A 27,585-nucleotide genomic window follows, 5' to 3' on the forward strand; every position below is an offset into this window, starting at 1 on the left:
ATACATAAACATCTCCAATATGGCTAATTTGGAGAACAGAATAGCTACACTGTTCACTGAAAAAGTATTAAAAATAGGATCCGAAAAACAACAACAAAAAATATCAGGAATGCTGATCTACATGGAAATAAATCAGAACAGTTTCACAAGCAATAAACTGCAGCATAAAGCAGATTCATTTATTTAAACTGATTGCTTACATCTTTCCCCAGTATTAAAACGTCAATTCCCCTTCTTACAGTTCTTTCCATGAGCTTTCTATTAGTGCAGTGATTTCAAGGTAAAAGGTCTGCATATTACAGCAATTTCTACAAACTCCATCTACTACATTTGATAGTGTAAAGCCTTTGTGAACTTCAATGAATAGATAAATCCAGAAAAATAACCCAGAAATTACCCTTTTAGGGTAATCTCCCTGTCAGGGATGAATTTGCAAGTAGAAAGAGAAGTTAGTTGCATTGCAATTGAGAACAATTCAGCCCAGACACCTACAAGATTGACTAATTTTGCAATCCTTTAGCATTTCTTTTTTAAATTTAAATTGGTATTTTAAAGGTTATCTTGTTAGTCCTAGTGTACCTTCTTGGATATTTAAACTTCACAGTGTTCTGAATGAAGCCGTAACAACAAGGGGAAATGACAAAGGCTGCTCGGGCCTTGATGCAATGTTCAATCACCATGTCTGTTGCCACACCACATGCATGTAGAGCCACCTACAATGTTGAAAACAACAAAAAAAAACACAACAACAAAAAAAAAACCAGGAATAAGCAAATTCTTTACAGCAATATCCTACATACAACCCTGTTGCATATTTTTGATTGAGTTACTTAAATATCTGAAGAGTATTTAGCAATGAAAACTGTTAAGCCAAAGGCTGCGGCCTGATATTTAATTCTTGGTTTTTCATTTCTCTCTTCCCCGTTTATGCAGATGAAACTTTATGGCCAACTGCACTCACAAGGGAGTCACCAACAGTAAACAGAGGTTCAGAAACAGTCATAAGATAAATGCATGCATGGGTGCACTGCACTGCCATATCAACTCAAAGGAAAACAAAGTTCCAGAAAAACACTAAAGAAACTACTATGGAGATTGGTCAAAAATTTTTGTTTAAGCAAAAAGGATTTACAAATACAAAAAAAAAAAATCTCATTCCCATTTGTACCTTGTTAGATACCAGACAATCCCAAAGATCAAACAAAAGTCAACAACAGACCTCACTTGACCTGCTTCTATGGTCTCTCAGCTCTGGAGAAATAGTCTGCCATTCCCTTGATTGAAAATTCTGCCTGCTACTTTATACAGTGGTTCAGATTTGTAAAGCTGCATTGTTTTCTATGCTTTTATTTCTGTGAATTTAGGAAAAAACGCTTAAAACAGCAAAGCTCACATTTCAAGGTTCAAAGCTGTTTTTCAAGGTACAGCAATCGGAAGATAAAAAATTCTCTCTCAAATGTGGATTATAACAAAGACTTTTTTGTTTGCTGGCTGCTCGATGTAAGCCAAGCTGAGCAGACCATTAATCGTGAGCTGAACTATAACTGCACACAGATGGTAACAAATACTCTTGTCTCAAGGAGAACTTTCAAATTAATAAATGTAGTAACTTCAATTATTTTTTTTCTGTTTTTATAAATTTAACAACAAAAATAAAACTGGTTTAAGATTAGAATGAATTTTAATATTGCAGCTATTAGATTATCATGGAATAGTTACTTTTACATTTCTCCAAAGACCTCTGCTTTGCTTGCATGCTTGGGAAGGAGACCTAAAACCCGTGTCGGTTAAATAACAACCACCAAACCAATAGTTTTGCTGAGCCTACATGGACTTAAAGCCAATTGGTTTCTTCTTCGTTCCTCAGAATCAACTTACTCAAGAGAAAAATCACAAATAAAATTCAAGGCAGTTTCTTTTAGGACATCCTATATAACAAACATGCTACGTGAAACAAAGAACGCAGACAAATGCAGATAATGCATTTTGGTCACAAATTCACTTGTGGAGAAAGGAAAGCAGCCCCTGAAGAGAACAATAGTTGACTTAACGCAGTGTGAGACCACTGACCTGAATTTATTCCCTGATGATCAAATAGAGCAAAAGGGAATTGCTTGATAAATTCTTCTAAACCTGCTTTTGAGCTCCTCACACATAACACTTAAGAAAATAGCCAAATAATGCAGTTATTCATTTTATGTTATCTAAAGATACATATACACATGTTTTAAATGAATACCAGAAGGAACAAGATGAAGATTTCTGTGAAGTTCATTTTTTTCATGTCTTTATGTTTTGTTAACTATGAAAGATCACCTTTACAAGAACAGTTTAGGAATGATACCCTGTCAAACTTTGTATACATCTATGCAACATTACACTGTTATTTGTGTAACAGACCAGCATTTGTGACAATGATTCAAAGGTAGCTAAACTTCACGTAATTCAACTTCCAAGATACCATCAAGCATTTGGGCTACTGCTAAGAAAAGCAGTCAGCTCCTCCCTTACATACAGCTGCAAAGAAAATGTGAGCACATGCAGAAGAATGAATCGTTATATGAGACAAACTAATTCCATAACTTAGATTGATTCAGGTCTCCAGAAAGAGAAAGCTGCAGGTTTGTTTCCTCAAAGAGCCTACAGAATCAAGAGAATCAAGCTAAGTACACTGAAATCACAGGCCTGGAAATGAAAAATTTTAAAAGAAGATTTTCTGCTGACGTCTATTTAAATATTTAAACTTGTCACAAGATTTGAGAGAATATAGCATCCTTTTATTAAATAAAAACTTCACACAGATGATTAACTTAGTATTAATCTTACGAAAGAGCAGAAAAAGATCTAAAACTCCCGTGGCCACAAAACTGGAGGCAAACTTCTCTGACAATCTATTACACATTTCACTCTCACCAATCACTAACTTATTCATGAGATTGTGTTGTTTTTTAAAAAACAGATCTCTGATTCATTAAGTGAAATCTAAACAACAATATAACACAGAAAATAAAGGTAGACAATTGGAAAATTGCAGTTGGAAAGACTGTGCTAAAATAATTTGTTATCCCCCTTCTGCTGCACTATGCTTCATTTTCTTGAAGAAACAAACAAATCGTTTAACAGATCTGGAGGATTTATGTGCCGTAAACCTTCAGCATTAAACATTATAAGATGTAGTGGAAGAAGCCCCTTGGATGGATAGTTTAAGGAACAATCAGACTTGCATCCAAAGATGAGAACTTGTAAAAGTTCATATTCCATTCGTTAAGAGAAAACAAGACCATAAGAGAGGAATCTTTACAGCATTATGCCTTACACTTTACCACTTTAGAATTCTGGAGAGGAATTTACTTTCCGGGTCTAACGCAGACACTTTGAATCAGTATTCAAATCATAAAATCATAGAATCTTCTGAGTTGGAAGGAATTCCTAAAGGCCATGTGGTCCAACTGCCCTGCAATAAACAGGGACACCTACAGCCCCATCAGGAGCTCAGAGCTCCTCCAGCCTGACCTTGGCTGTCTCCAGGGATGGGGCATTCACTGACTCTCTGGGCAAATTGTGCCAGTGCCTCACCAGCCTTAGTGTAAAAAACTTCTTCAAGTCCAATCTCCTCTCTTTCAGTATGAAACCATTTCCCCTTGTCCTGTCACAACAGATTCTGCTAAAGAGCCTGTCACCTTCCTTCTTATAGCCCCCCCCCCCCCCTTAGATACTGAAAAGCCGCCTCCTAGAGCCCCAGCTCTCAGCTCATCCTCACAGGGAGGTGTTCCATCCCTTGGGTCACTTCTGTGGCCCTCCTCTGGACACTCCAACATGTCCACATCTCTCCTGTATGAGGACTCCCCCAACCCCAATCTAGACAGTGCTCCAGGTGAGGTCTCACAATGCAGAGCTGAGAGACAGGATCACCTCCTGTTGGCCACACTTCTGTTGATGCAACCCAGGATACAGTTTGCTTTCCAGGCTGTGAGGGCACGCTGCTGGCTCATGTCCAGTTGCCGTTCACCATTTCCTCCAAGTCCCTTTCAGCAGGGCTGTGCTTCATCCTTTTACTTCCCAGCTTGCATTGACAGCAGGGTTGCCACAACCCAGGTACAGACCTTGCACTTGGCTTTGATGAGCCTCATGAAGCTCATCTGGGCCTACAGCTCAGCCTGTCTAGGTCTCTATTTACAGTCACTGTGAATCAAAATATCACCCACTGGCTGCAACAGAAGCGATCATTGTAAGTCTTAAAAAACTGAGATATTCTACATTTATGAACACAGCTCAAGTATATGCTTCACAAAGAACAGCCACATAGATCATTAGTGTAACATTCTCCCTGTCGTGATAGTTAGACTCAAAATATTCTGGAGTGGAAGAGACTCAGGAAAGACTATAAATCCAACTCCTGGTTCCACACAGGACTACCCAAAAACCCAAGCCCTATGTCTAAAAGTGGTGCCCAGATGCTCCTTGAACTACAGCAGCTGGGGGCCATGCTGATTGCCCTGGAGAGCCTGTTTCGTGCCCACCGCCCTCTGGTGGAGAACCTTTTCCTAACACCCAACCTGATGACCCTGACAGCTCCATGCCATTCCTTCAGGTCCTGTCACTGCCACCAGAAAGCAGATATCAGCACTGCCCCTCTGCTCCCTGTGAGGAGCTGCAGCTGCTATGAGGCCTCCCCCCTTAGCTGGTCCTCATACATCTCGTCCTCTAGACCCTTCACCATTTTCATAGCCCTTCTTTGGACACTTCTTGATAGCTTGATGTTTTTCTTCCACTGCAGTGCCCAAATCTGCACCCAGTGCTCTAAGTGAGAGCAGAGAAGGACAATCCCTTTCCTCACTGAGTGGCAGTACCAAGCCTGATGCATCCCAGGGTACTGCTTGTCTTTTAGGCCACCTATGAATGTGAGTCCGCAGTGTGCAACTTGCCATCAGCCAGAACTTCCCCAGGTCCCTTTCCATAGGGTTGCTCTCCAGCCTCTTGTCCCTCTGCACACGCAACCAGGGCTGCCTCGCTCCAGGTGTAGAATTTGGCATTTGCTCCTGTTGAACTTCATCCAATTGGTGACTATCCAGCCCTCCAATCCGTTGGCATTTCTCTACAAGGTTTCTTGTCAGTTTTGCATTGTGAAATCCTGAGTTTGTTTTATCTTAACTGCTTTTCTCCTTTCTACATTTCAGATCTCACTTTACCATACCCCCCCACACCCAGGCTTATTCTGACCATGAGCAGTCTTTTCCTTCTGCCTTCAAAACCCTCTCCAGATTATCTCATCAGCAAGCTGCTTATTTCAAAATCACGTGATTAAACCAAAAATGTGCCACACTATTTTTCAACACATTCCAGCAGTACTCATTTTTGTATTTGATTGGAGCAGACTCTTCCTTCTTCACTCATATAATGACCAAAGTGATGTCAGTTTGCAACAAATAATAAATACAAACCCGACCTAACATAGGTTAAAATAGCAAGGATTCTTCTCACGGCATCAGAAATAATTGCTCGTACAAATACAAAATTTTCTTGTCTCAAGTATTGTAATTGTTTTAAGAACAATTAATCAGATATTGAAATTAATGTTCTGAAGTTGAAAAGCTATGAACACTTACCCCAATGTTAAAAGTGCCATTAAAATAGTCCAAGTTTGCTTGAATAAATGAAATGTTGTTTAAACCTAGTTCATCACTTCTGTCTTTAGCACGCATCAGAGACAACTCCTTATTTTCTATGAGCACCACCTAGGTTTCACACATACGACACAGTAAGACAAAATAATACTGAAAAATCAAAGAGCAACATTACTAACATGCACAAAACTTTGTTGTTTAGTTGAGAAAACTCCTCTATTTGTAAGATGTACAGAATATTAGCAGGTGACATAATGAAAGGCATCAAAGATCTACCAATATCAATCAGTTAGCAAATATTTTTACATTTCCCTCCAACTAGAACTTCCTTTCCCCAGGCACACACCTCACATACTTGCAGTTATACTAGGAATTTGCATGTTTCAAATCTCTGCCATAAAGTTTTGTGGTTTTTTTTGTTGTTGTTGTTTTGTTTTGGTTGTTGTTGTTGTTTGTTGGTTTTTTGTTTGTTTGTTTGTTTGGGGTTTTTTTTTGCAAAGTTAAGTTGTATGGAAGTCTGGGTCACATCAGCAAGACTGGATGGCTCAGCTCTACTGCTGGCTTCTTGACTTTGGCATCACGTTTGTTCTGAAAGTGAAGAGCCACTTTCCTGCTAGTCAGTGAAAAGAATTTGATAGGTACACGTCAATGACAGATCATGACCTCTAAGACAAATGTTTCCAAACAATTTTTTTTTTGCTCTCCAACTGCAGTGAAAAATCTTTAAACTCAAAAGGTTGTCTCTGAAGGGTTAAAATACCCTAAATTATTTTTTTTTAAAGGCAAGACAAAGTAACTAGATGAGACAGAAGAGAAAAACAAAGCATATGTAATGTAAGTAAGTAACTGTTTTTATACTTTATGTCATTTCATGAGGCTGCTTGCTACCAGCCAACTCAGTGAGAGGTGTGAGTGAAACCTTGAGTTCTCTGAGGAGTTCTTCATCTACCTCCTGCAGGATCTCTTTTGCTGGTGCACAGCCTTGGTCTGTAAATGCATATCCTGACCAAGCCATGCCCAGAAACACACCTAGCAACACAGCTAAAGAGGAAACCAGCCTCTCAGTCCTTTCACTAAATTTCATCTCACAGTGATTTCCCCAGCCAGGAGAGAGTTGAAGAAGAGAGTGAAATCATCACCAATTCAGCAGTGTTGGAAAAAAAAAAAAAAAAAAAAAAAAATCTTATTTTTTCTTTTGGACCTCATTTCCACAACACAACACTACAAAGACAAAAGTTACAAGAAGAAAGCTAAGGAAAAACCCTCTTCAATCACTTCCTTGATTGAGCAGAATTCACTGCAGACTGAGCGTAGCACATGTGTACAAGTACACAAATGAAACAATAACCTCTGTAAGATTTCTAGTAGCAACAGTGCTATCATACCACACTTAGGCTTTCTTGAGGTAAAAAAAAAAAAAAAAAAAAAGGGTGCAGAGGCATTGCCAGATACTCCTCTCATTACAAGGGCTTCATTTCCATACAAACTTTACAACACAAGCTTAGGGGCTTTGTTAGAAAGCAGTAATATCATCCACACACTGTATTTAGTTATTTTGCTCTTTCAGTGCACGTTCAATTACATATTTGTACTTTGCAGTACATTTAGTTTTTTTGTTTGTTTTTCTCTTATTCTTTTTCTGAAGAGGAACTTGTAAACTTTCCTTTTCGGTGATGACACTTTTGCTACTCCCTACTAATACAATGTGATAAGTACAGGTACTAATTAAATATTTGTAGAGCAGAAGCCTTCCTAAAAAGTTCATTTTGTCTTCAAGATCATTCTCCCTAGCTGCACATGTTTTTAAATATGATATTAGAGAAAAAAAGCTCATACCATCTGTACTTTTTATTTAGAACTTACCTGACATGATGGCATCATGTGAGCAAGAACAATTCCAACATGACCCTGTGAAAAGAAAAACAAACAGTAAAATTTGAGTCACTTTTCAATGTTGGTGTGTCATCTCATGCTGAGTATCCCTTAACAGCTGACAGAACACCCAAAAGCAGTTAAAATTTCAGCATATTTACTTCACTCTGCAGCAGCATCTATGTACAACTGCAAAGATGAAAACCAAAAGAAATTGCAACACGTGAGGAAAATATACCTTACCCCTCCACTGCAGAAATCCACAATCACATCTCCAGGCTTAGCAAGCTTTGTCACTGCTGCTACCAAGTTATTCAACTGCTGCTGTTTCCTCAGAGCTCGATCTCTAGACATCTTTCCTGAGGATAACAGAGAAAAATATCTGAACAGTGATGAGTACTTCTCAACATAGGTTACTTCAGATGGGTAACAGCAAAGCACAGGTATCTGAAATTTATGGCTGAAACTAAAAAATGTCTAAAACACTTGGGCATCCAAATCCACCTTCAGCTAAATTTACAAATATTCCATACAGCTTTCTGCCTTCACAAAACCTTACAGCTGTTGCTGTTAATGTATCCTTAGGAACATGTGAGAATAAGCTTTAGCCTGATAATAACCAAACCTCCAAATTAATCAGAAACAAGGCTCAAACCTATTAACAGTATTTGCAGCCAAAACAAACACATACAATATCCTTATGCATCTTGTTTTAAAAGGTTGTACTGAAGTAATTACTGCACTGTGATACTAAAATGTATGCCACTGCTTAATGGATATTAAGAGATTGGATACAGCCTCCAACGTCTATTAGAAAATATTACATCCTTCTCTTTTGTCATCATAAAATAGTATATTTTACAGAATCAAAACCATCATTACATTTCAAATTACGCTATAACCATGAGTCTAGAAAATACAACAAGAATGTATGTAAGGAATGTGGATAAGAAACCTTTATCGCATCATGCAAAATAATTACATTTTAATGAACCATTTATTTTGAGAGCAAAAGCTTGGAAAATCTTTATTACAGACTATATTTTAAATTGTAATTCCTCATATGCCAATCACCCACAAGAACTATGCCTGCCTTCAATTTTAACATCTCTTCCTGAAACACCTCCAATTTTAAACGAATCCAGTGGAAGCAGCAGCATTTCAGCACATGCAACATCAAGAGCTGTTAGCATACCTAAGCAAGAAATCCAGTTTGTGAGGTTGAACCTATCATTTGTTACAGGCAGATATTGTGATGTTAGTATGCACTCAAAATGCTGTACCTAAAAAGCCACACTGTGTGCACATATATGCGTGTTTGCACATACATGCACACACAATCTGAATTGATTTAATTTTTAAAAGTAGCTACTGTCAGGCACATGCAGTAAATGGTAATATATTCGTTCTTAGCTAATACATTGATCCCTATTGCTTCAACAGCCTCCAACAATGGAAAGAGAAAAAAATACTATTTATATTTGTCTTCTGTATCACACATATATGAAACGTAACTGTGATAAAGAGAGCACATTTATTTAACAAGGACTTCTATCTAGATAACATGGGCTATTACTTGGGTTTATCTTCATCAATCAACAGATCTTATGGCCTTTGTTTTAATTTCAATTCCATCTAATAGAGTACTTATTAAAAATAGTTGCTGCTCTAAAACCAAAAGCACTGATCAGATTCTTTATATGGAGGCAGCAAGAAACTGGATTATTTGAATTCCTTCACCTGATAAGCAAACAAGCAGCCAAACAAGCCCAGACTTCCCAGCACATCCAGCTTCCTTAGAACCCCACTAGAAGTCCTTCGCACCGAATACTTGTTTGGCTACAAACACACTGCAGCACCTCAGTTTGGTAAACCCCAGCTGTCCCAACTGCTCTTTGAGGGCACCGATAGCAGCACTGCTACGACAGCTCTGCATTTAGGGCCAACTAGCCTTCCCTCTTCCCCCTTCATATACGTTGAACTGATTTTAACAAGCATTTGCTCTCACAAGCATTATCTTAAGTATTTACCACACACCACTAAGTTCGACCTTCACAAATTTTCTTTCTTTCTATTTGGTAAAAACAAGTAATGCAAGTACTTAAAGCTCATTCATGATATAAAAATGCAAATCTACTTGGTGGAAAGCTCTCAGAATTCAACTCTGAACTCAAGTCATCTCTGCAATTCATTTAATGGGGTTCTTTGTAACCACATTGTTCCCTGGCAACTTTTGTATTGTGGTCTTATACCTGCTTTCAACTTTAAATCTTCTTAATTTTGAGAGTGACCAGGCAGACAATTTTGTTATTAATCCCACCTCTCAGCACACATTAGCACAACTGTTCTGTTTTGTTGTACCAGATAGAAAGATAGACCACACCTGCCAAGCACCAAACAGCACACAAATCCCTGCACAAAAATGCCCTTAATTGCCTTCCCCAAATTCTCTGTTTTTATTCCCCAACTCTAAGGTTTTTCTGACATGTCAGGGATTTATCAGTATCAAGTACACCTACTGAAAAACCCACCAAATTCTCATTCTGTGCAGTCAGCAAAACAGATCCTACTCACTAAAATCAAAACAAAAGCTAGCAGCTTTCATCAGCAACAGATCCACTATTTAATCTTCAGTTAGACAACCAGCTTATTAGTAAGTTAATACTAAATACTTTCAAAAATGTCTATTAATAGCCTTTAAAAACTCTCTAAAATGCAACTCTTCATAGTTACCAACAAGGTTTAATCCTTACTGTGCAGAAAATAAGTAGCACATACTCCCTTAAAAGAGAGAAAACCAAGCTCAAATCAATAGGTCTTTTGTCTACCTCTGTATCTGATGTGCAGTAGCTAGAATTACGGAAAGTGAGTGAGCCATAACATAGCCTTTAGGGAATGTTTGCACGGTGTGTGTGTTCATCCTTCGCGACAGAAAACAGGCATTAAATTCAACTACAGCTTCTATGTCTAAAAACACAACATCTCGCTGTGCATTTCTCAACTCTTGTCATGATAAATAATGCTAATCACTGTTTTCAAGAATAATGAGATATGGTACCTTGATAGTTCATCCTGACAAGGCAAAACCTTGAAGAACGTGACCTTTTTCTACAGTACACTGAAAAACCATTAAGAAGTGCTTTGTTCCTGTCACAAGAACTCAGCTGACATATTGCCAGACAGTCTTAGATTTATTTTCATTTCTGATTAACGATTGAAATGAAAATATTTAATTTGAATTCGTAAATCTAACATTACTGCTAATTCAGTCCTTGTCAAGCAGGACTTTAAACTCTCTATGGCACTTACAGCTTTTGCATTCTTGCACACAGAAATGTAATTGTTCAGCCAGCAAGTACCCCTCTATTTCTGTGTCATCTTTTGTCAGGGCTCAAGTTCATATAATCCATCAGTCCTCAAATGATACTTCAGAATTTCGTAAGTAAAACTTGAAAAGCCATTAAAGTTTCCTGCAGCAAAATCCAAACACAACCTGTAAGGCCCTATCCTTACTTCATCTTGAGGTCAGTGTAATGTAGCAAGCAGCTACCAAAACAAGGACACAAGCTCACAATGCATACTTTCTACTATTTTTACTGTTACATACTTCTGTTTTAGCATGTTATCTTTAATTAGGTTTCCCATAATCCTCAGCTAACCAAATGACAATGTGAAAGGCTGCCTCTCACTGAGATGAGGATAGAGCAGATGTACTGCTATATTGATTAAGGAGACTTGATCTTAATTACACAAGAAGACTCAGCAACTATCAATCAAAGGCCATGAGAGACATTTCAATTTTTTATGCTAATCCAAGAAAGATTTTCTGAAACCAAGGTTATTTTTCTTCTGGTGGTTTCTTTTGACAATTCAGCATATTCTAATTGCTTCTGTATACTCGGTTCCCATATCACCTCATACCACCATCAAGGTGAAGGGTATCTTCTGCTACATTATTTTTGGTTCAGTTTGGGGCCAAGAGGTTGTTTGCTTGTCTGGTTTGAGGGAGCTTGCTGGGCTTTCTCGTCACTCTTATTATTTTTTATTTATTTCACTTCTTATGTACTATACTTGTCAGGTTAATACACCCAAAAAGTGGTTTCCATACAACTCCTAGAAAAAGCTGAATTCAAACATGATGATGTTTGATGAAGAATGCCAGCTCAGCTAACATTTATAAATGAACGTTCTTACTAGCCAGAAATAAGAACGCCTTATTAAAAAGAACTCTGCAAATCTTGCAAGAAATATAATTAGCAAAGGCAATAACTAACTTGACTGTAACAAAGAAAACATCAGATGTATTCTCAAAGAAAAAGTCCCACTGCTTTTGTCCTCCACCGCATCAGTTCCCTTCAATAATCCAGCAATCCAGCAAAATCTATTTACACAATAGGTGAATTTTCCAAATCACTGTCGCTGAAAAGTAAATAGAAACATTTAATTGAGAGCAGCTTCACAGAATTTCAAAATAGGTATTTAATGATCATTTACATTATAATGAGAATATTTTCCTTGGTTGTCCTATTTCCAGAAGTGTACAAAGGCTCAAGAATCAAATTCACATTCAGAAGGCCAGGAAAAATAATCATCAGGAAAAAAAGAAAAAACACCCCTATTTTTGAAACATCACAACAAAAACATGCAGTTGTACGAGTTGATGGGAACTGAACTGACTTCTGAAATGGTAACTGCCCCACAAATGAAGCAACAAATCAAGCTCCTTTGTCTCTACTACTATTTTGGGTATACAATTTATTATTTTTTTATCGCCAATGCGTAACATAAGGCATCCTTTTCTCTAATTCTGGAGCTAATGTTAAAAGAATCCTACAGTACAGTCAAAAGAAGCTTGTAGCTGAGTTGTAAAAATTCTTGTTGTAAAATCTGCAATATAACATGTTAGTAAAGCGTAAGTTTCATAGCATTCATGATGAGCAATCACCTGCTTCTTAGCTCCTCTACATAGATGACTCGAGATAAGTTATCACTACTTCTTTAATTGCCAGAGATACAGGAGCTCATTCTACCATAGAATCACAAGGCTGGAAAGGACCTACAAGATCATCTAAGTCCAACCGTCCTCCCATTTCCATTGCTACACAAGCACTAAACCATATCTTGTAGCTCCTCATCCAGACTCCTCTTGACACTGCCAGGGACGGCGACTCCACCACCTCCCTCCACCACCATTCCAGTGCCTCCTACCATATTTCAGTCATCTTAGTTATTTGAAGACTAAGTCGTGTGCTCAGTCAGGTAGCTTGTGGTTAGTACCGACTCATTTATTCTTCCAAATTTAAATGTTTGGAAATTGTTATTCTGGTCTCTCTTACCCCACATTAGGTATATTTATTTTATTTTAAGGAAATATAATGTGGACATAAGTTAATGCAGGTACACTAGCAGTATTCCAGTGTCTCGTGCTTTTTCAGTGTGGACTTCCTGCGTTGGTGAACTTGATTTCCTCTTAAATCAGTTTTCCCACTGATTTAATTTCAAAAGTAACAGAGTAGGGCCAAATAATAAAAATTAAAACAAACAAACCACAACTGAAAAATCTGGCTCCGATTACTCATTTCCTTACTTCTGTACCAGAATTTTAATGCATTGATACTATCAGGGAACATCCTAGGAGGTTTTGTTTGTTTATTTGTTTCTTTAAATCACATGCATGAGAAAAACAGAGAGTGAGTAAATAATAAGAACTCACAATATTCACTGACAACGAGCCCTTTTGTTACTATTTTCCATAGCTCACCTCCATTTTTCAACTCCCTCTCCATTAACTCTTGGAAAAATAAACTATGAACAAAATGGTCCAGGGAAAACAATGTTTTACAGATCAGGTTGCAATGGAGGAAAACCTCATTTTCCTCTATTTTTGCTGTCAAGGTTTTTCTAAAACAGCTCATTCTACAATATGCCTGTTTCAAGCAGATAGAAAGATATCCTACTACCTGGAGTGGGTTATTATCAACAGAAGGAATCAGCAGTCAGTTATCAGGAAGGTGTTTTTTTTTTCTTTTGTCCCCTGAATGGATGTTTATCAGAACATCTTCTGGATCTATAAAGTTTGGAAACACCCCTTAAGAGCTGCAGTGCCTTTACTTGTAGGTAACAGGACACGCTGACACTTTTTGAAAGATGTAATAGGTACATTTGCTAATTCTACAGCTTCATGCATTCCTAAAAGCAGCAATCTTTAGTAAAGGAAGACAACTATTATTAAATAGTCTCAGCATGCTGTCCATTCACCTTTTCCTATCAGATCATCAGATATTTCTATTGTTAATTTGTGCCCTAGCTATTCCAACACAACTTGCTTAGCTTAGCATCACAACAATAATCCAATTTTGAAGGAAGCTGTCTTTTTCTTTTGCATTCACCCCTGATAAAGATGAGGCTACATATAACAGATGGACTGACAAGAGCCAGTATTCATTGTAGGGAGTGCAGTGCAGTTTAGAACACACCAGCCTTCATCCTGCAAGGACCATACTTCACACACTTGAATGTACCTGGCAAGTCTTGAAAAGCTAACAGCATTCAAGAACTTACTAAAGTGCATAGGAGTGGAATAAGGGCCTTAGCGTTCACTGTAAAAACAAACAAACAAACAGTCTTAAACAACTAGACAAGCAAAAACATCCCTAAAGTCAAACAGCACCAATAAAGACTATATACTATCCTGAAGAATGTATAGAATGAGTTTTCAGTCAATATACAAGGCCAGAAATTACAATCACAAAGTATTCACCATTTTTCCACTATATAAAGGTTTTTATGATTGAATGTGGTGAAATTTTAGCTACAGTCAAGGAAGTATGAGAACAGAATGCAAAAAACCATGGTTTATGTAATGTTTAAATTATAGGGCAATAACAAAAAAAGAACAGGAAAGGCGAGTGAACTCCACAAGAACATTCTATTGGTTTTTAGGTAGGAGTCCCTTCCTCCTGTCTTACTAACCAATCTGTTCTTTATTAAGGCAAGCTTTGCAGAATGGTTTTATCATTTTAGGCATATAAATATAGTTTTATCTCACATACACTATCTTAGTATAGTTTAAAAAGGTCAGACAGATATGAAAACTGTCCTTTGACAACTTAAGCAGGAATTTAGCCTGCTTCTCTTTTTATATTAGGAGTTAAACTTCGTGAGAATGCCATCTTTTCTTTAAAAAACAAAACAAAACAAAAACAGATCAGCCCTTGAAAAGAAATGAAAATTAACGCTGGGCTGCCTCTGAATGAATACAACTATGTTCTGCTTATAAAAGCTTAGATTGTTCCACATGGGTTTTTTCTTTGTTTTGTTGGGTTTTTTTTGTATTGTTTTGTTTTTGCCAATTTGTAAAAAATTTACATTCTAAATCTTCACCAAAAAGCAACCCAGACACAAATAGCTAACGTTGTTTTCAAAGACCTAATTCATGATTTATACCTTCTGAACTATGTATTTTATACTAGATTCTGAAGCCTTTAGATGTATTCAAATTAATGAGCATCTATTAGTTAGAACCGTGCTTACTTCTGATTTTTTCCATATCACAATATTGCCAAAAACATGGTTTAGAAAAATTACATATCAGCCCCTCTTCCAAAACACGAGGTTAGTTTTAAAACTGTGAGCTTCTGTACATTTAAGCCAACTGATCATATGCTCCATTCATCCATTTATTCATTCTGAAGCCTCGAGATTCACATTTTAGAGCTATTTTTTCCAGAATCCCAGGGGCCATGGAATTATAATACTAAAATGAAAGCAGACAATATTATACAATCAAGGGATTTTAAGAAAGATGCCAAACACTGTGCCATCACAGAACTGTGAGAAAAGATGATATGACATTTACCCTTCCCCTACTTCTTTTTCTCTTTACTTTCTTTCCTCCGCCAGCTGCTTCTCCTACGCTCTTCTCTCTTTTCTCCTTCATCTTTCTCCCCTACCTTCATTTTTTCTGTGCCAAAACTGATCTTGCTGGATTACACAACCAGGTAAGGTTGTGAGGTCCCATCCAACCCCATGTAGGTGATGAGTCTAAGATAGGTACAGGCAGCAAATACCTTGCTCATAGGGGATGCCAGAGCAAACAAGATGGCAGATGGATTTGTAAGAATTTCAAATTTACATCTACAAAAGTATGGTTAGAAGAAAACCAAGTGACCCTGGGTTGCAGCTTTCATATCAAGATCACGCCCATCTCCCTTCTCCCTTGCCTAAGTTTTATAGGATCTTACAACCAAGACTGTAAAAATTAACCACATAATCCACAAAGTTCAGTGTGCAGTGGTTGCTCTAAATTGAGCACACTCTTTTATACTTAACAATAGTTCTAATATAATCATAATCCCTCCACAGCACTTTCTTCTTTTAATATGGAAAATGGTATTAGTTTTTAAATCAGCTTATGTTCTATGAAAAAAAAAAAACAAACTTTTAAAGAAAGACCCATAAACAACAGGAAAACGTTCAAGCAAATAGAAGTAACCAACAGTGAAAAAAGTACACATGTACTTAAGATAGATGTGCTCATTTTTGTTTAAAAATAAAAAGGAAAATATTTGAAATATGCTTCATAGCTACAAGATGTTCACATTTAAAATGCACTTCAACTGTTTACTCAAAGCAAGTAAATGTTACCAGCCTGTGATAAAACTAATCAAAAGCAACACTGAAAATTGCCCAGCTCTTCAGTTGGTCAGCCTCTTTCTTAAACCCTTAATTATTTCTTCCTTTTAAGGAAAAAATTCAAAGCCTGTGGTGTAAAGCAACCTATAGTAAGAAAAAGTAACAAGAAGTTGCCAATCTTTTACAAGCAGCACAACTCAACTGCTCCTTCCTTTTTCAAAGTCAACCACAGGCTGAACATTCTGCATTACAGGAGTTGCCAATTTTGCAAAAAGGATGTATTTGCTAGAAGGTATGCTTCCAAGATTCTCATACTTAATGGTGAAATGCATCTTTAAGTATACAAAACATGTACAGTAATTACACACTACTTAGCAATTTATAAACTGCATGCTTTCCTTCCAACTCAGGTGAATCCACTGTTTAGTTAGCTTAATAATGAATATATTTCAATTTTTCTTTCTCTGTTCTTATGTGTAGACTAACATCTCATGAGTGTATAGAAACAACGCTGTGTAATTTTTCACTCAAGGAAAAAAACATTCAAGAATTTGGTATCATCTTGACTGGAAATATTAAGAAAATATTATGCTTTGACATTATCAGATCACCTTGGTAGCTCTGTTAACAGCAGACCATTGCCTTCAGTAATATGAAGAGCAGCATGGTTAGTACACAAGGAGGTTAGTACAAGGAGTAGCCACTTATGTACTATCCTGTGAATTTGTACAACCCATAACTTAACAGCTGCTTCTGAGGAAAGCCAAAGGTGATTTACGCAATAGCAGCTTCCCAGTCTTGTGTAAAACCACTTCTCTCACCTTCATTTTTGAGTTGCCACTAACAGAAATGGCAACATTAGGATCGAGCAGATTACCCAGCTACTGCCCTTATAAGTGCAAACAGTAGATTAAAAGACACTTTGCTGATGTTTTTTTTTGGTCACTTTGTTGTTTTACTTTAAGAAGTCCTTACTTTTATGCAGCACAAGTTACAAAGCTATCCAATGTTATGCTTGACAGCAGCAAAATCTGAAGCTGAAGTCAAATGTTTTGATGATTAGAATATAAACTAACAGTAACAGGAATAAACAGTGAAACCATTATCTGTGTGTCAATTCTATGCATTTTACATACAGCATTTAACATTCAGTTATTAGAACTAACTACACCTCTTGTGTTTGTTCTATTTGCTCTTCTCATACTTAAAATTCCACTTTTTCCCTTTTTCCATTGTACGTTTCTGAGTGTTACTCCCAGGAAATGGTTTCCCCTTACCAGCCTTTCTAAGCTTTTGTTTCCTTAACCCTTCACCTTCCCAAGTATCTTAAACTGACCTGCAGTACCAGCAGTACCTCTCGTTGGCACATTTCTCCTGCCATCATTGCACCTCCTCTCTTGCTCCTTTTTCTTTTCCATTACTTTAGTGCCCCTCAGCAGTCAGCCCTTTTGCCTTTACTTTCCACTCCTTGTGTCTACATTCACTTATTCCTTACAGCAGTGTATGTAAGAAATGTGACAAGGAGGAAAATATATCAATACAAGCCTTCATCTTTCAGGGGAGAATAAAGGAAAGGGAAAAATGATCTCTGCTGTGCTTAAGAGTGGAAAAAAAGTCTCTAAACTCAAAAGGAGTGCTGTTTTACCAATACACAATATCATATCAAATACCAGCAACATCATCAGCAACAGAAGGATGGCTAATTCCCACTGAATTCAGTGCTCAACAGGGGCTAAGAGAGGATGCCTCTCGTAGAAACAGGAGACCTCCTTCCCCAGCAAGACCCAGAAACAGCCTGGTTAAGGTCAGAACAAAGGCCAGAAGCCCCCACCTGCCACTCACCCTCACAGCTGTTAAGCAGAGGACCTTGCCTCCAGGGAACCAACTCTTACATGTTAAGCAGCAGCCTGTCCATAAGGCAGGCAGGAACACAGTGGATTTCCCTTTCTGAGCTCGTTGTGTTCAATATCTCAAGCAGATCGAGAAAGAAAAAGTAAGGACAAAATGATTGTGCCATTTAAGGAGTAGTGAATCACAAGTAGATGAAGTGCAGACCTACCCACAACTTTAATATGCTTTGTCTCACCAATTACCAGCGTAACTTCTAAATAAGCAAAAAACAAATAATAATTAAGTATCTGGAACACTCTTTTCTCTGATTTGCCTGTCATTAAGAGAGAGCCTGCATTAATAAATCAGAAACAGGAAAAAACTGGTTTAGGAAACAGACATGATTCATTTGGCCTCTATGCAGCAAGCTCTTCTGAACAGACGGCTGTTGAACAAAAAGCATTACTTTCAGCTTAACTTCACACATCATGGCTGTTTACTGTACAAGGTTAATGTCTGCAGGAATCCCTCCAAAACACTTATCCTGATAAAAAGAACTTCCTAGGCTGCAAAGGGTTTGACGACCAACTTCTAATTCATTGACATTTTAATAAACAAGTAACAACATCATTTCAAGATGACTGGATCTGCATCTTAAACAAAGCCATTTTAGTTACATGAGGAAAGGTCAAATGTGTATTTCTGCATTGTCTTATCTACACTGTAATTATCATGGCACTTGAAGCTTGATCCTGTATAAACCTGGAATTTATGAAAATTTTACTAAATTCAATCCATTTTACTGCATAAAATGAATGCCTCTGGTATTCATGTGGTTTATGTTAGTTAAAAGGGCTAAAAAAAACATTCAAGAGTTCATAGGAAATATAGGAATTAGAATACTGCATCATAAGGTTTTAATTCCGAAATATTAACTGTTTGACCACTCATCAATTTTCTTTCCTTTCCTCACATTTATTTTTAAATTCATTTTCTTAGTCAAGTTTTGGGAAAAAAATCTAAATGAACATCAGGTTAGACAAACTCAATTAAATCCTTTGACTACCTAGCTAACTAGTATGCTTTCTACACACTTTTAAAGTGGATCATCAGATTTGGGTAAGCTCACTTCGAATATCTGATGCCTAACAGCTGTATCTGCTTTAGCCAGGTTACCAGTCTGTAAATGCTGACCATTAGCATTACAATTTGAATTTCTTTCCACAGTCTTTTCACTCCACTGCTTTCTCATATGATGAACACAAATGAGTAAGCCAAAAGCAGATAGAGATGCCAGCCCCATAGACATCATTAATTACTGTCACTAAATGCCAGCAGTGCAATTTTGCAAGTAGCATAGTACAGCAAAACACTGTTAGTCTTTTGATATTTTAATGGTACTCTGGGTAACCAATCTGGATCAGAATCAGCACATTACTTCAGAACTGTTGGCTCTCCTTTTGCAGAGTTCTGTATTGCACCTCCACAACTACACAAATCCAGACCACTTGGCTAAACAACAAGTTCATTAGTGACAACATGAAACATGCAGACAGTAACATTTTGCATCAAATTTAAAAGAATATAATAAAATTCAGTGCATTTTAGAAGGACAAACGGCAAGGAAAAAACCTCTCTAATAAGACAGAAGAAGTGGCTTACGCTGTATAGTGCGAACATTAGCACAGAGCACATGCAAAATGCCAGTTAAACAGAGACAACATGGGTCTATCAATTCAACCCATCTTTAGCTCCCCAAAGGTAGAAAAAAATTAACTCCAGATGACCAACTATAAGACCCAAAGTAATATCCCTGTAAAGAAACACCACTGAAAAGCTGAGCAGGTATACAGTCCTGTAGTACAAATATAATGCCATTGAAAAAGGAACAAAAATAGTTTTTCCCTACTGATATTATTAAGGAATAAATGTAACTCCAGCTTGCAAGCATTGTCACAGGTTAATTCACTTTCCTAAAATCTGAAAGTAGCAGCAAAACTTGAGCTTCCAAGGCAAAGAATATTTGCAGTAGGCATTTCCTGCCCAACCAATGATTCTAATAACAAGAAAACCCCCTTTTACTTGTGCAGTAAGCTGCTTTTTGCAGGGTGGCCTTCCGTATTATTCTTTCTAGCTTATGAAAGCAAATAGTTGGGAATAACGCATAAATCCTTTCAACCACCTTTGAAACAGAAAGCATAATTTAAATGGAAAAAAAGTTAATGAAACAGCGGGTACCAGCCCAGTAGCCTACTAAAATCCCCTAGGCCTTACATTTAAAGAGCCTTAGGAAACAAAGACATGACTCATTTGGCACTTACATAGCAACTGAGCAGCTGGCTGCTGGACAAACAGTGCTCTCGGCTTAACTTTGTACAGTAAACAGACAACGTCTAAACTATCACTGTATTTAAGGCCTTGTAAGTAAACAGTAAAGTCATCCATGAACTTATCTCCAGCATGGAAACTACATATTAAATAATTTAGAGGAGGAAATCTACGATGGTATCTTCCCACTCTCTCTTGTCAACATGGTTTTCTTCGCAGAAGACATCAGTGTTTCTCTTTCCTCTGTCTTCTGATGTATTTTAATTACTTTATTATACTTGAACAAAATGAGACAAACGTTGTTAAGCGAAGAGAAAAAAATGGATAGAGAAAAATAATGGACTGAAGTCATTCAAACAGCTTGCTGAATTTCCATGAATACTTCAGTATTGAAGCCAACAGAAATGAAAAAAATTATGAAGTCTTTTCCAGCAGAAAGTAATCAAATGAAACTTCAGTGAACTAACCAACGACCCAAGCTAAGGCAACATCTGCCTTCAAAAATTTAAAAAGAAAACATGTCTCTAAGTGCTGGAAGGCAGGTTCACCGAAACATCTGCCTTAGGAAAACATATGATTACAATAATGAGAGAAAATAGCAAAGTACTTCAAGAACAGTATAGAATATAATAAAGAAAAAAACATTACAAATCATCACAACAAAGGGTTTTTGGAAGAGCTCTCCGAGATCTGTGTTCCAAGCTCGTGCCCAAATTAGAGCTACCATCAACAGTTGGTCAGGTCACACCAGGTCTTAAGGTATGCCTCAGCAGTGCTTCTGCTTTACACACATACATACATACGCACACATACTTACATACTTCTGGTAACTGTGAGAGTGCTTTGCATCATTTATGAATTGAGATACTAAAAAGAAAATCACTATAGCAAAGTGGAAAATAAAGGATATTCTGTTTGATACCATTCAACTTTTCAAGACATGCAGATAACTTGTACAAAAGTTAAGCTACCTAAGTATCACTTTCTCCTTATAATGGCTTCCTTTATGTACCTTTATGTATTTTACCTTTATGTAAGGTAAAACTAGGTTAAAATTTCTCAGGCAGGTAGCCATCACATTGATAAAAGACAGTTAACCATTGCTTATTATTATTCAAATTAAAGAAATCAACTAACACATTTGCCAGGAAGACAAGAATATTAACTACTCAGAACATACAAGCTCAGGGTCCACACCATCATCGTTAAGACTAATAATTAAAGAATCCAGAGGAACAGCAACACCAGACACATAAAACCTGTGTACTGCAGGGATTGCTTGGTGCACTTAAAGTTAAGCAGTCTTAAGTGTGCACATCTACTGGGCTTAAGCATACAAAGCTAAGATAGCAACAGTCACCCCCTTCAGAGTTTTTCTTCTTCCTAGATTTTTTTTTTTTTTTAATGTCATGCTATTCACAAACTCCACAAAGAATGATGAGAAAGACTTCTACATTCTATCTAAAAGTTAAACATTGACAAGGAGAATTATTCCTGTGGGCCTATGGCTGCATAGGGAACTGAACAGGGAAGATTCCAGCAATGCAAGTCACAAGGCAACCAAAGTTTCTCCATAATGTAGCCAAAGGGAGCTGAAGCTTCTTTTATTTCTGCACAGACTTCTCTAGGAAAGCAAGACATACATATGCTCCTGGGATAAGTCTATGGTGAATCCACAGGATGCCTGAGACACGGCATACAAAGCACAAAGCAAGCATTCAAAGAAGAGGGAGCTAAAGCTTATTTGACATTGCAAGCAAGTTCTCCTCAATGACAAGGATGTAAAAGTCTTTGAGAGTAACTAACACAGCTACAGCATAGCACAAAGCCTAAACTACAGAGGGAAGTGCCACCATTCAGAGCAATACTGTTAGACAAATACGTAGGTTGCTCTGAAAGTAATGCCTCCTATTTCATTGGAAACTGCAACATATAAAGAGCATAACGACACTATTTGATGAAGCAAATTCTCAGCTACAAGACACCTTTTTTTCAGTAGCCACCACCAGTAGCTACTCATTTTTGCCAGTGATAAACAAAAGCCTGCACGCTGTGCTCCAAAGTCTGCACTTGTGGAGGTGTCACCACAGCTGAAATGCATCACCCACCGCCTACAGCGCTCACATCCACTGTTTGATCTCCAGAGATGTTCAACAAGCATCAATGGATTTTAGAGGATGCAATTTTTTCCTGTATGGAGGAATTCAACCACACTTCACATACAGTTCCATATCAAACACCATTTTGTCAGAGTGCCCCTCTGCTGCCATCTGTCACACAGCAACAAAACATAATGGAATACTGGTGAGAAGGTTCAACCTCTACTGTCATGCCACCAATCACCACCTATTACATTGTGGGCCAGTATAATAAAACAGGAGGCATTCGTTTCAGAGCAGCCCTTGTAAAACAAATGGGTATTTCTGGTATGAGAGTGAGATTATTTTGACGTTATTTTAGTGGGTCTGTTTTAGATTGATGTTATCACTTCTTGAGTAAGCCAAACCTAAAAGGCATGAAGCCAGAACAACCATCTCCATACTGCAAGAATTACCCTGCGTTTCCAGGAAAAAATGCTTCTTTCTTACAATACAATAAAAACTTCTATATGTGAATACAGAAACATCTAAAAGTTCAGAAGTTTTAAGGGGATACTTCCAGTTGTAAAATCCACAAAAACATAAGCTGTGATAGTAACTGCAGTCCCCATTGTGTGTCTGCATAATGGTGAACAACAGCAGAAATGTCCAATATAAATAGTCTACTGTTTATTAAAATCTGAGGACAGCAGACAAAGTTATCAGTGGTTTTCAATCCATATTTCCCCTTATGTTCAAAGGAGCTCAGTATCTGTTGACAATCAACAGCTGCTGTAAAGCCCATTTCTTCTCCTTTATGGCAACTTTAGAAGGGTGATGAGCAGAGATACATCTGGCTTGGTATTAAATGAGTTTTGAGTTTTTTTGCCCACTTATACTTCATGCTATGCAAGTTCAGTAATCTATCATGTTATAAAAATTTGAGATGTACATTCTGACAACTAAACAAATCATTTAAGCAAGCCAAAGTAATTGTCAAACAGGGTGTTGCCAGGTGATCTGCTTCTATGATGCATGTTGCCTGATGATGAATAAATTATTTTTGGAAAGGTGGCAGACATACCTTGTCCAATAAAGATCCACTAACAAAGAAAAGAACCAGCTTCTTTCTTTGAAGAATTCTAACAGCTCATTTTAACATTTTTCCCCTTCTTTAGAAAGAGGAATAATATTTTACAACAGAACCTTCACAGAAAATTATACCTGGGGTTAAAAAATAGCTGAAACAAAAAACTATGCATAAACATATAGTTGGCTTGAACTGTATTTATTAAAGAAACACCTTAATACCTGCAGAAAGGATACAGATATGGCCTATGAAATGTAGATACAAAACAGGTTTTCTAGGCTCTGCACAGACATTTGCTTAGAACCAAGGCTTTATTGTTTTAGTTTTCCACATTCTGGTTTTAGTTTCCTTTTCAATCAATTTCTTCGGAATCAAATTTGAATCTGTTACACAGCACAAGTTCTACATAGGCAACATTTGGCTTACATGGCAAGTTCTGTGTAATAAACAATGCTAAAGTCACCTAACCTTTTCTTTGTGAAATTTCAGAAGTGACAGCACCTCTGAATATCATAACTTCAAATGTTTTTTCCTCATTTAGATATCCAAATTATCTCACCAACTTTTTAAGCTATGTTGAGAATATGCATAGCTATAGATTATTCCCTCCTTTAAATCTATGAACTTAATGACAGATATCCAAACTCTTGGAACCTTTTGAAAACTGATCATACATTCCCTGATTCTTTTTCTTCTAAGAAAGCATTTGATCAGGTCTATTTCAACTACATTCTATTCACTTCTATACTTTATTTTTGATAATATCATGCTCTCCAATCTGTTTAAACAAGGGAAGTAATAACTTCCCTTCATTATTTCCAATGCCTTTCTCCTGTTATTTTGAATCATCACCTTTTCTGTGTTGAGAATAAATTTAGTTCTTTAGAATCTTGGGGACAGGTTATCTGTAATGCTTTACCCAGAAAATAGTTGAAGACTGAAATATTTCCTCAGATCCACAGATGATGAAAAAAGATTATTATTATGCTAGGAAAGACTCTCCTTTTTCTCTGAACCCGGTATTTAATAGGTAATTTAAAAAAGTTTTTAACAATTAAATTGATGACAAAGCATGACATGCAAAGCAAACAAAAAAGAGGGATCCTTCAGTTTCCTTGTCAAACATAAGCTTTATTTCTGGCTTCATGAAAGTAGATACGGCAAAGAGTACAAATAGACTAATGTTTAAGGAACCTTCAAAGATAGACGACATCTGAGTCTCAGCCCATTTGGCATGCTGTTAAGCTTTTCTGTAGAAACAGCAATTCTGCATCAGGAAACGATGCTCCCAGCAGTTTTACACACTTGGACAGTCAGCTTGACTGAACTTTGAGCCATATACTAAGCAATATGGATTTCTAAGACACAATGGCATTATTCCCTTTCATTCTTTCCAGCACCCAGGTTTTGCTTCATCGTAACGCTTGCAGTTGGTTTGTTTTTCAAATTACCATGTTGGCTGATGCTGTTTTTACCAGCTTTCACTAGTCCACCTATTGACATACTTTCTGAGTACAAGAAAAAAACTGCTTAACACAACTTTTATTCTGGTCAAAGGACAGATATGCTTATATTTACAGGTAGAAGTAGAAAGACAAGATTCCTGAAGTTCATAATGCAAATAATCAACCTATTGTAAAACTGGGATCAGAATGTAGTTAGCAATATTAAAAGCAGAAAGCTACTTTAAGTCCCAACTCCAGCTTGAAGTTGGATCAAAGGAAAATATTTTCAAATGGAATACACCAAAGACAATAGGACTTCAGCAGAGCGCAGTGCAACAAGCCAGAAGATGAAGGCCACTGATTACTAGATGGAATTACCAAGGGAAACCCTAAAAAATGCTTAGTAGGCTAATTAAAACAGCATGTTTGTACCACTATAAATAGGACCTATTTAATCTGTACTGTTTTTTCTCCTGAACTTTTCATCCCATCTCCAAGAATATGTTTATCTCTGGGAAAATACACATTAAAGAAAAATTTTAAGTGATCGTTACTTTGATAACCCAATTAAAATAGTTACTATCTAGCATAAGAAAAAATCATTTTAAATACTTTTCATAATCACTCAGAAAATTCTATTATTGTAATTCCCTAATTTTAATTGAAATCTACATGCAGGAATGCACAATTTCCTCTTTTAAAGGAATTTAGAATAACTACACTTCTTTAAAAACCAAAGTAAAATAACCTGAAGTTATAAAACCAGCAAGGCCTGGTTTCATGACTTCATCTTATCTTTCTAATGTGCAGTAGAGTCTGAGATACTCCACGCAGATCAGTCTGGTATTGCCATTATCCTTTCCTTGCCTTCCCACCACCCCCATCAAGAGAAGGAAGAAAAGGAAATAAGTGTGCGTTTTATTGCCATAGGCTATTTGTCACCATTTGTTAATTTCTCCACAAAATTGTTCTGTGTTCATGACTAAGAGATTACAGGGTTGATGTGTTTGGTTTTCACTTAATGATTTATTATTGAAAATGCCTCAGAAAAGTAATTAAAAAAAAAAAAAAAAAGGGCACTACGCCTTTTCCCTCTCAGACACACGGAGTTTAAATCAGTTGGGAAATGCAGATAATATGGAGCACTACTATACAGTGTTTTTCTGATACAAAACTGAAAGAACGTGTTAAACAGAGTAAGAACTTTAAAATTTATCTCATTGGCTTTGTTTGTATCACACAGTAGCAACTCTAACTGAACAGCATCAGGAGTTGCTACTGTCAAGAATCCATAGAATCATTAAGGTTGGAAAAGACCTCTAAGATCACCTAGTCCAACCTTCTGCCTACCACTTCTACTGCCCACTAAACCATGTCCCCAAGTACCATATCTATCTTTTAAACATCTCCTTTGACAGTTACTCCACCACTTCCTTGGGCAGCCTGTTCCAAAGCCTGACCACTCTTTGAGAAGAAATTCTTCCTATTACCCAATCTGAACCTCCTCTGATGCAACTTGAGACCATCCCTCTTGTCCTGTCACTAGTTACCAGGGCGAAGAGGCCATGCCTTACCACAACCTCCTTTCAGAGTTGTAGAGAGCTATACGGTCTCTCCTGTGCCTCATCTTCTCCAGATTTAAAGAGTCCCAGTTCCCTCAGTTGCTCCTCATAAGATTTGTGCTCCAGATCCTTCACCAGCTTCAGTCTTTCTCTGGACACTCAAGGTGTGGCCTCACCAGATCCTTTTCCTCTTTGCAGCTTTCAAGTGCCCCTGTCCTAAGCCTGTAGCACTGCCTGGGGTTGTTGTGGCCAAAATGCAGGACCCGACACCTGAGTGAATTTCATCTCACTGGCCTCAACTCATCAATCTAGCCTGTTCAGGTCCCCATTGAGGACCTTCCTCCCAGCTTCGTGTCATCTGCAAACTTACTCAGGGTAACTTATGGATAGCAGTTATCAAAACTATGACAAACTATGACAAATTTACACACAAAAAAATCCTGATCATAACATGTCTTGGATAGGTATATCACCATATTAAGACATGAACTTCCAAAACCTTCAGGAAAGATAAAGTACAAAATCTGCTCACTTTTTCTAACAACAAAAACATGAGTGCACACATTTATATAGACCTGTATGCTCTGAATTCAGCACAAAGCCAGGTGAGGCTAAATCCACAGACAACCAGTGTGTTTTGAGGAAAGTTACTGTAGTGATTTTCAGTTCCACCATCTGTCATTACAATGTCTGATTTTTAATGAAAATTTTCTGACATTAAGACTCAAATATGATTTCAGCATTCTGTGCCATGTGGTCTACTTTGCTCCTGACAAGTAGGATTTAAATCTAGTTAGATATAATCCTTAAATCACAGTTAAAATACAGAGAGAAGTAAAAGATGCATTAACCATAATAAAAGAAAAAAGGGGGGAAGGACGCAAATATATGAAGAGCATAATCTCACCTTTGGTTACAAAGCAACTAGGATTGAAAACACTCTAAAAAATAAATCTTCCTTGAAGATACGATTTATTTTATGCATTTTACTTAACATCCAAAATTAATTAAATCCATCAAGTGGGATCACAGCTAGGCCAAAGCATTTGGTAACAAGCAAAAAGAGGAGGAATGTCAAATACGTGCTGCAGATAAGATGGAAAGTAAAACACTTGGCAGATG

At 37.2% G+C, this 27,585-nt stretch overlaps 1 protein-coding gene and 1 long non-coding RNA gene across 7 annotated transcripts in view; one reads left to right on the top strand and one right to left on the bottom strand.

The window, feature by feature from the left end:
• The window catches only part of LOC125692629 (uncharacterized), a 63,474-nt gene that overhangs the window by 22,497 nt on the left and 13,392 nt on the right, over positions 1 to 27,585 (top strand). The window lies entirely within an intron of this gene.
• Positions 1 to 27,585, bottom strand: part of GSTCD (glutathione S-transferase C-terminal domain containing) — a 66,623-nt gene that overhangs the window by 16,193 nt on the left and 22,845 nt on the right. For 5 of the 6 annotated variants that reach the window (XM_048943360.1, XM_048943359.1, XM_048943356.1 and 2 more), the window contains exons 6-9: positions 7,740 to 7,855; positions 7,488 to 7,532; positions 5,607 to 5,735; positions 580 to 713 (exon numbers count right to left, since the gene is read on the bottom strand). In XM_048943360.1, the coding sequence (XP_048799317.1) occupies positions 580 to 713; positions 5,607 to 5,735; positions 7,488 to 7,532; positions 7,740 to 7,855 (424 nt within the window). The remainder of the gene's footprint in view (positions 1 to 579; positions 714 to 5,606; positions 5,736 to 7,487; positions 7,533 to 7,739; positions 7,856 to 27,585) is intronic. The other variant, XM_048943361.1, reaches the window with a different exon arrangement.

This window comes from Lagopus muta, chromosome 4, assembly GCF_023343835.1.
Source record: "Lagopus muta isolate bLagMut1 chromosome 4, bLagMut1 primary, whole genome shotgun sequence".
Taxonomy (NCBI): Eukaryota; Metazoa; Chordata; class Aves; order Galliformes; family Phasianidae; genus Lagopus; species Lagopus muta.